This window comes from Danio rerio, chromosome 16, assembly GCF_052040795.2.
Source record: "Danio rerio strain M-AB ecotype USA chromosome 16, GRCz13ab, whole genome shotgun sequence".
Taxonomy (NCBI): Eukaryota; Metazoa; Chordata; class Actinopteri; order Cypriniformes; family Danionidae; genus Danio; species Danio rerio.
The window spans coordinates 15053947-15063983 of NC_141036.1; the positions used below are offsets into that span (position 1 = coordinate 15053947).

The window sequence follows — 10037 nt, forward strand, 5'->3', positions numbered from 1 at the left end:
TTTTAATGTTTGTCATAAACAATAGTAATAGTAAAACTAATGCGTTTCTTTCTGTTATTACAAAAGTAGTGAAAGAATAAATGCATTTTATCTCATACAATCACATATGCCTAAACAATGTAGATATTTAATATACATGGAATGAAAAACTTCACTAACCCTTGACTGATTCCAGAGTGGTCTTGGCCTTCCTTACATGGTGGTGCTTTCTGCAGATCACCAAGTTGTCATCAAAACTTGAGCTTATAATTGAGATCTTTATGATGAATCTGAGTATTGAGGAATCACTCATGGTGATAGGCAGAAACAGGCTGAAAGACACAAGAATTAATCAAACAAATATAAATGTGTTAACAGAGATAGAGAGAGAGAGACAAGTGCAATTTAACATATAAACATGGGTAAAGTGATTTTACTTTTTGCTTATTAGAAAACAAAATTGGATTTTTAAAGAAATCTAAAGAACCTGAAAAGAGCAAAGAAAAAATATTCATATCTGAACAGTGAACACCTTATAATGTACACCTGTATATATATATATATATATATATATATATATATATATATATATATATATATATATATGTGTGTGTGTGTGTGTGGTAGATTAAGCTATTTTTTTGTTTAGTTTTGTGTTGTACAATGAATAAAATGTGCTCAGACGGGCAAAATTTCTGCCTTTTTCCTTTAAAGGCATGGAAAATAATTGTTTTTACAATAAACCTTTGGAAACACTTGATGTTCTTTAATATTGAAACAATTACGAATACATTTGTATTATTAGAGTTGCATATTGCATATTATATATAGATTTTGCACGAATTCTATTGTGGAAAACAACAATCTGGTTACACTGTTCCTTATCTTAAAATGTATATATTGTTCTAATGCATGACCAACGTTATATGTGAGAAAAATATGTTTTTAATAAATGAACTTGATGTAATTAGATAACGTCGCTAGTTTACAGTACATGCTTTATTAACAAATCGTGTTTATTTGTTTACTTTTTACTTACCTTGTGGAAAACAGCAGTGAACCTTGGGATCGCAATGAACCTTGGGATAGCGAGCATAGACTGTAAAAAATAGATCGCCACATACAATGACCCCAACTTTAATAAATAATTTAAAATGAAAAATATCAGCCGAAAACATTTTTAAACTTAGTACTTGAAATTTAATATTTTTTTAAAGTAAAAAAATAATAAATAATATGAATGAATCAAAGTTTTATTAGGCATGGTTACCCTAAACTGGACAACCGAATATATTTTCACTCATTAAATATAAAGTAAATGATAAAATATTTATAAACACCAACTAATCTCCAATAAAAATATATTATGCAGCATTAACGTAATATTTAATGTTGACAGTTGAACTCATCTGAGAACTCACCGCTGATGCAGTTTGACCAATAGCAGAGCGGCGTTAAACTCACCGTGAAGGGATGTCACGTGGGCCGAAGTTTATTCATACAGTAGTTTTGACCCCGTTTACAGACGCTTTTCATAAACAAAATAAAAATTACATATTTTTAAAATAAGAAAACTGTGATAATAGGCGTAAATCAGGTTTTAAAAAGTTTGTTGACATCTATTGGTAATTATACGAGCCTCCAGCGTCTCCCTATGACGCCTCAGGCTCAGGCACAGATTCTATAGGGAATCCCTGCACGTCTAAATATGACGCTAAAGGGGTACCCTGTGCGTCAATAACTGACGCCGAGGGTTCCTGACCAAGCGTCAGTATGTGACGAGTTGGGAGTGAGAACGTGTTGGATTTGTCATTTTGTTGGTATAAAGCAACTTCAATCTTTAGTCTTTTCACCCACACAGGATTGCATTTGCTGATGTTTACAGTCGATTACAAAAAAAAAAAAACAGTGCTACATTTCTTTGTCATTTGTCACTGATTCATCCAATAATGTAAAAAAGTCTTTATGAGTCACTGAAGCATTCATTCAAACCAATGTTTTAACAATAATTGCACCAATTAATGAAAAACCTCCAAATTAACAGCAGAAACTTAAATGTTAAAAAGCTACAGCCACAAAAACTCAAGATTTTCCAATCAATAACTATTGTTTTTATTGAAGAGAATGCTAAAAAATATTGAGATTATTTATACAGTGCTGAGCATATATAAGTACACCCCTGACAAATCTATCCTTTTACATTCATATTTTTAATAGGAAGCTATACAATATTATATTTGTGCATATACATTAGATTAGTTAGTACTGAAGCCAAATCTGGAGCTCATCTAACGAATAAAAAAATATATAATAAAAAAAAAAAAATAGAACACACAAATTTATGTGTTATAGAGAAATATTAAATACAAATTTTAAAAAAGAGGAAAAATCAAGAGAAGAAAAAAAAAGAAAAAAATGGAGGTTTTAATGATCTTTCAGTTTCTAGATATGTCTGGTGACTAAAAGATCATTTTAATAAATTGATCTGTTTAATAAATCTGTTTTGTTTAAATGCATCCAAATTATATTCCCTATATTCACTGAGGAATTGATAAAAAATATTCATTTTCAAAATGGGGTGTACTCAATTAAGCTGAGCACTGTATATATAGTACCTATCATAGAGGACCAAACAAAAAGGACACATTTAAAAGCATTGAAAAAATGTACAAAAGCACACACCTCACTTTAACTGGGTGCTCAGCCAAACAGCAAAAAGTGCAAAAATATATATTCAAAAGGCGGCAACACCAACTAACTAATTAAAAAGGCTGACACAAGGCGTATAACATTTCAAGCACATGGCTCTTCATCAGCCAGTGTTCATCACAATAAGTTGCTTATTTTTAAATCCAGATCACATGATCTCACATAATATCTCAAAACAAGAAAAATAGAAAATATAAAAGCACTCCTCTCACATGGTTATAAATATTTAAGAGTTTCTTTCTTCTGTTGTACACAAAATAAGTTATTTGGAATTCCATAGTAGGAAAAACAGCTTTCTTCAAAATATATTTTGTGTTCAACAGAAAGAATTAGTTTGCACGGTATGATTTTCAAAGTCATTGATCACAGTGCTTTTTACACTGCAGAACCTGTTGTTTTGGTGACAGAAGCTTAAACACCGCATGACTACAAAGAAACAATCGTTAACAACTGGCTCGCAAAGTATGTTTCACAACTAAATGCACACGACAACTAATAAAGACAAAAATCGCAAAACCACACATGAATATAGACTTCATGTGCAAGGCTGGAAATTATACCTCATTGTGACAGGCTATCTCAGACAAAACATCAAAAAAGACATGGGTGCTCCTGCCAAAGTTTCTCCCAGCTTTCTTCACAAAGTCCAACACATTATAATCTGAAAGCCAAACTTGTCGGAGGGTTAAACAATCCAACCTGTTCCATTGACTTTGTATTGCGGGAAGCTCCTTCCTTGTCATTTCTAACAAATAACAAAAACAAATAAATCCAAAAAACTTCTATGTAACAAGGTGAAGGGTAAACCAGCTAAAAAAGGTAAATTTTTATAAGTCTCTTTTATTTTTTATAAGGCTTTACAGTTCGGTAGCTTACAAAAAAAAAAAATGCTATTGGTTTATTTACTTGTTTGCAGTACACCATGTCACACATCCCTTATCCATTTGGCCTCCCAATCATCCTCATCTACCGAATTAGCTATGTCACTACCTCTCCACTGCACCTATAGCTGATGTGTGGTGAGCGCACTGGCACCATTGTCCTGTGGCAGTCGTTACATCATCCAAGTGGATGCTGCACACTGGTGGTGTGAAGAGACCCCCCTTATGATTGTGAAGCACTTTGGGTGTATGGCCACACATGATAAATGCACTATATAAATACATACATTACATTACAGCAGCTTTTGGGTGTTGTTCTGTTTTTTGTTGTAAGCCACAAATGACAAGAAGGCAGCCTCTTGCAATAGAAAGTCAATGGAATGGTCTGTATTGTTTTACCCCTTGGTGTGGTAGTGGCCTAAATGTGTTCTGTCTTCATTGCGGTCTATAATTCTTCCCTGAACTGAATCTTGCCAATGATAATCGCCAATGAGCTTTTATTAGTCAGAAGTCAAATAACAAAACACAAATTTTGAATCACCAACAGGTCCAGATATTTACCATGATAAATATTTCACAGGCGACACATTGGTGATAGCAACTTTGATTATTCACACTCCGTGACACTCATTTGAGTGAATGAGCTCTGACTTGCTTCCAATTTTGGACATTTAAAAGAGATGTAACAAATAAAAAATCTGGGCTAAAGTAATGCAATGTGAACTTGCATAAGTATCACAATAACACCCCCCCTGCGTCAAATGGTTCCTGCCAAAACTAGCCTGATTTTGATATGTCCAAACCCTTCATGTGCATGATTTATGTGTCTTAAACTATATCCAAACTCTCTTCATCCAAAATCACCCTCTTCACATTTACACTTGTTGTGTTCTCGATCTTCAGTGTTTGTTTTTTTGTGAAAGAGATCTGAAGTATCTTTGGTTCTGTGTCTCAGCTCTGTGGGTTTTCTTGGTCCTTGCAGGCTCCGGGGCCTGTCATGACAACTGTAAACATTTATGTAGCTTGGTGGTGAACAGTCTGGAAAAGCAGTTCTGATTCTCTTACTCCTTACGCACAGAAAAACACACTTTTACACTATGACACACAAAAAAATCCATAGCGAAACACTGACATTCTCAGCCACTGCTGGAAGGATGTCACTTTAAATGAGTCTTTTTAGAAATGCAAATGTACAGTTCAGCCATGCCACTATGAGTAATATGTGAACACATATGGGACACATTACTGAGAGAGAACATGTTACCAAGAAACCCGCAGAAATGAGAAACAATTTGATCTATTTTAAATATGGTTTTAAAAAAGTTATGTTATTCCTACAGTCTATATTTGAGTCAAAGGTATAACAAGCATTTGTAATAAAGGAAAAATATTAAAAGACAAGAAATACTAAACTGCACAATGGCGCAGTGAGTAGCACTGTCGCCTCACAGCAAGAAGAAGGCTGGTTTGAGTCCTGGCTGGGCCATTTGGCGTTTCTGTGTGAAGTTTGCTTGTTCTCCCCGTGTTCGAGTGGGTGTCCTCCGGGTGCTCCGGTTTCCCCCACAGTCCAAAGACATGCGCTTTTGGTGAATTGAATAAACTAAATTGGCCCTATGTATGTGTGTGAGAGTGTTTGGGTGTTTCCCAGTGCTGGGTTGCGGCTGAAAGGCATCCAATGTATGAAACATGTGCTGAATAAGTTGGCGAGTCATTCTGCTGTGGTGATCTCTGACAAATAAAAGGACTAAGCCGAAGGAAAATGAAAAAAAAATACTACTTAAAACACAATCGTAAATATGTACAAATAGTTTTGATCAGCGTTTATACTACAGAATGATCCGTTTTCAATTATTCAAAACTTAGAAAAAAATATGTGTAACCAACGTTGATGTAACCAATACACTCCCATGATAAAAAGTGTCATCTAAACATTTTAGCTCAACTTTTTGACTTTGTAAAACCTCAAATTATCAACAGGAGTCTAAGGTATTGATTTGGTTTTGCCAGTATATGTTTTGAGGGATTGTAGCCCTTGACATGGACTAAATCTTGGATGATCTTAGGGTGAGTAGAAAAATAATTTAAATTAATTTTTTTGAGAGCTGTACCCTTAATTTTTCTTGGGTTGAGTTAAAGTGATGTAAAATGAATGAATAAATAAATGGTAGAAGAATTAAAATAAATATAAATAACATAAGATGGTACAGTGGCTCAGTGGTTAGAACTGTCACCTCACAGCAAGAAGGTCGCTAGTTCGAGTCCTGGCTGGGTCAGTTGGCATTTCTGTGTGGAGTTTGCATGTTCTCTCCGTGTTTGCATGGGTTTTCTCTGGGTGCTCCGGTTTCTCCCACAAGTCCAACGACATGAGGAGCAGGTGAATTGGGTAAGCTAAATTGGCCATAGTGTGTGTGTTTCCCATTGATGGGTTGCAGCTGGAAGGACATCCGCTGCGTAAAACATATGCTGGATAAATTGGCAGTTCATTCTGCTGTGGCGACCCCTGATGAATAAAGGGACTGAGCCGAAGTAAAATGAATGAATGAATAAATAACATAACTTATTTTCCTCAAACTTCGAATACATTAACTTTTGGGGGGATTCACACCACACCTTAATCACATGAACTAACTTTGATGTCATTAAAGTGTCAAATGATCAAATACTCAAAAAGCTTATTGATATTAATTTTGTAAATGAAAGAGTATAGTTCAGCATACAAGTTGTATATCAACTCATCATAGACAGATTACATTTAAATCCAAGTAACTACTAATGCCACACAACTAACCCTTGCAGACACACATTAATCTTTACCCCTCTGTGTGACATTATATCGTACACAGTGTAAACCGAATCTCAAGACTTCTTAGGTCAGTTTCACTCAGTTCTTAAATCACACTTCTTTTCAAACAGACTGGTTGTATCTGGTCTATACTACAGAAAGCTTCAGTGGATTTCTTCTGACATGTATTTTACTTCTCTGCCTTTTACTTTTCATGTTATGTCTCTATCAGCTCTCCTACGAGGTGGGGGCGGAAGGCCTAGAGTGAAGTGAGAAATGCAGGGAGGAATTAAGGGGGCAAGAGGGTGGAATTCCCAGAGTCCACACCTGTGTTCTCCATCTAAAGCTCAGCAGAACATAACAGAGCTTGCTCATCACACAGCATCTGCAGAATCCATCAGCAGCCATAGTGCATATGCACAAAACAGACCCCGGCACCTACAGTATACAGACTAAACAACACATAAACATGCGTATGATGATATAGTTAGTGACATTGCACTTGACTACAGTCTGGAAATACTTCATCCGCAACTGTTGTGCTCCATTAAAACAGCATTGCATTTACAGTAACTTCTGCAGACGTGTGATTTTGTATACCTAAAAAGTAGCTATTAAGAAGGCTGCATTTTATCTTAAATCTTAGTTTCTTCCGGTCCTGAATTTAAACAAAAGTCTCCCTCACAATCTCCATCTTGCTGACGTCTGGATGAAGTTATTAGAAGATAAAACTCTGTAATGTAAGTAATTATTTTGTAAAAGGAGCGATCTGGTTATGATTAGATAAAAACATTTTCATTCTTTACACTTTAATTAAATGCAATCAACTCTATTCTTGAACTTAAGTGAGCCACATCAGTAATTACGGTATCATATAAAGTACAACTGTGGTAAAAAAGGACTGAGGAAAAACAGGTCACAGACAATTAACAGTCATGTCTTGTAAGTGGAGAATGTTTACAGATGACAGATGGAAATGCCAGTATTTACAGATTTGTATTAAGAGATTATTTTACATAAAGCTGACTGAGAGAGAGAGATTGAGAGCATGCAGCAGTGCAGCACATACAAACCCACGCATATGATACTGCATTTAAACTTACCTTTAAGTAGAATGGTGATCTTGAATAGCAGCAGGTACTTGTGAATCTCCATTGGTCAGTTATGTAATTTCAGTCTCTTTTTTTCTCCTTCAATTGGGTTTTTATCAGTGATAGTAAATAAAGCGCGCTCATTTATGCAGGCGCGCGTGCAGGCGCATCTTCTCTCAGGTGTAGATGTGCTTCTTCAGCGTCATGCTAGATCTCACGCGCTCGTTGTGCAGTCCTGTCGCGCACACACCGCTCTCACACTCCTGCGCATGAAAGACAGTACTGTACAGTATTCTGGCCAGGTCACTTTTAGCTCAAAAATAATCAATTTAAAAATAAATAATAAGTAGAGGAAGGATTAAACATTTGACTATGTTTCAAAGATGAACTACAAACTTTAGACACAGCTGTGCTTGTGTGATTAATAACGAAAACAACATTTTCAGAAATCCAAATTGTTAAACACAATTGTCAAAAATGGAAAACTTGTGGAAGCCAATACAAAAAATGTAGGCCTATTAGCTTCCTTTATACACAAAAACAATAATAGTTAAATGGTTATAAACTTTCAATTTCAGTCATCATTTTAGTGCCCCCCTAAAGAAACGTTGGACAAGGGAGCTACAAATTGCGTGTCTGTGTAAACACGCAGATTACTGTTATTAAAAAAAAAATCTTGATAAAACATTTAAGCAGTTGGGCTTACTTAAACTTACCGTCTCGTTCCCCTCATATACAAAATAAATCCGAAATGCAGGTCTGCGTAGCTCCAACACCTGCTGTAGCTAGTTAAAAAGCCCGCGCTGATAAATCCATTTGTCGCAAACGAGCGGTTGCCAAAATGAAAACATTAGCAAAGACAACTGACAGTAATATAATTTTCCTCCGATTTTCTGTTATTGAAGAAGTCTTTATCCTTTATATATCAATTGTGGAAAGCATTATAAATTTTTGCACAGCCTTTTTGTTATTTATTGAGTTAATAACTGCTTTCTCTTGACCACAACGTGTCTGAAAAATACCTACAAGAAAATGAAAGAGCTCCTTGATTCTGCAGCAAGACCTCGTCTGCCTCAGTCAACTGAACTGAACCGTTTCTGACTGAGCCTGGCCCACAAACTTCTCTCTCTCTCTCTCTCTCTCTCTCTCTCACTCACTCTCTCTCTCTCTCTCTCTCTCTCTCTCTCTCTCTCTCTCTCTCTCCATCTCTGCGTGTGTTTTTGTGTCGATGTAGCTACGCGAATCAGTACATGAGATGTGGTTTTGTTGGAAAGTTTTAAGGGGAAAAGAAAATAGTATTGCAATTTCCAACCGGAGTGAATCGAATAACAAATATATTATGGATTTGGCAAACCCATGTAGATTCTGGTTACGATAACAGGGGCCAATTAGCTTGCTTTTCCTTTTAAATATTCCTTCTTGTTTTGTGACAGAATTGAGTTATGTTTATCACTCTTATAACGCATCATTTTGTTGCTAGTAATTGTAAATGTCTCTCTAGCATCAAATAAAAAATGCTGGCTGACCTCTTAAAAAAGAAGTAAGATTTGGTTGAATTATTCCTGCCACAGATATTATCAAGCTCTGTTATGTTAAGACTTTGTCAAAACATTGTAGTGCCTTGGGTCATGTCTGGGTTCACCACAACCCAGAAAACTAAATTAGTTTTTCTGGAATGGGAGATCTATGAAAGCACAACTGTATCCTATTTCTGTTTTAGCATATTAAAGGGTGTGCTTGTATTTGCCTGTTCGCTGTTCTCCATCACCAAATTTCCATTACACCATTCCTCAAACATTATTTACTGTGTTTGATAACACGGTGTGTGGAGGTTTGGTAGGCAGTTAAAACTGATTATGTAATTTAATAAATTAGCATCTTCATTTAATTATTCATTTTCTTTTCAGCTTAGTCCCTTTAATAATCTGGGGTCGTCACAGCGGAATGAATCGTCAACTTATCCAGCACATGTTTTACACAGAGGATGCCCTTCCAGCTGCAACCCATCTCTGGGAAACATACATACACACTCATTCACACACATACACTAAGAACAATTTTAGCATCCCCAATTAACCTGTACCGTATGTCTTTGGACTGTGGGGAAAACCGGAGCACTTGGAGAAAACCCTCACAAATGCAGGGAGAACATGCAAACTCCACACAGAAATGCCAACTAATCATGCCAAGGTTTGAACCAGTGACCTTCTTGCTGTGAGGCAACAGCACTACCCACTGCGCCACTGCCTCACCTAAATTAGCAAACTAAATATATAAAAAATTATAAGTAAATTATGTTTTTTATTTATTTTGCCAATTTTTCCATTTTAAATTATATTTTTTATGTCAGTTTAAATAATTGAGAATAATTCTGCAAGTTAAATGCTCAATGTAAAATGTAATGTAAATGTGTTTCAGCACTAACAATTTTTATTACCTGTGATATTATCCCTTTAATCACTGAAAAAATAATTCAGTGCAAATAATGAGTTGGAATATTATGCTGTATCTCTTAATTGTGGAAATTGCCACTCTCTCTATCACTTATATCTCAAAATATTTGCAACTGAAATCTTTTAAATAAATCTATGAAAA

The 10037-nt window shown here is 35.5% G+C and overlaps 1 protein-coding gene across 2 annotated transcripts in view; it reads right to left on the minus strand.

The window, feature by feature from the left end:
* Window positions 1-8541, minus strand: part of itga10 (integrin, alpha 10) — a 94452-nt gene extending 85911 nt beyond the window's left edge. Inside the window, exons 1-2 of one of the 2 annotated variants that reach the window (XM_087286750.1) lie at window positions 8469-8541; window positions 7455-7705 (exon numbers count right to left, since the gene is read on the minus strand). In XM_087286750.1, the coding sequence (XP_087142876.1) occupies window positions 7455-7506 (52 nt within the window). In that variant the 5' untranslated portion in view covers window positions 7507-7705; window positions 8469-8541. Of the gene's footprint in view, window positions 1-7454; window positions 7706-8158 lie in introns of both variants that reach the window. The other variant, XM_087286749.1, reaches the window with a different exon arrangement.
* Between the last annotated feature and the right edge of the window lie 1496 nt (window positions 8542-10037).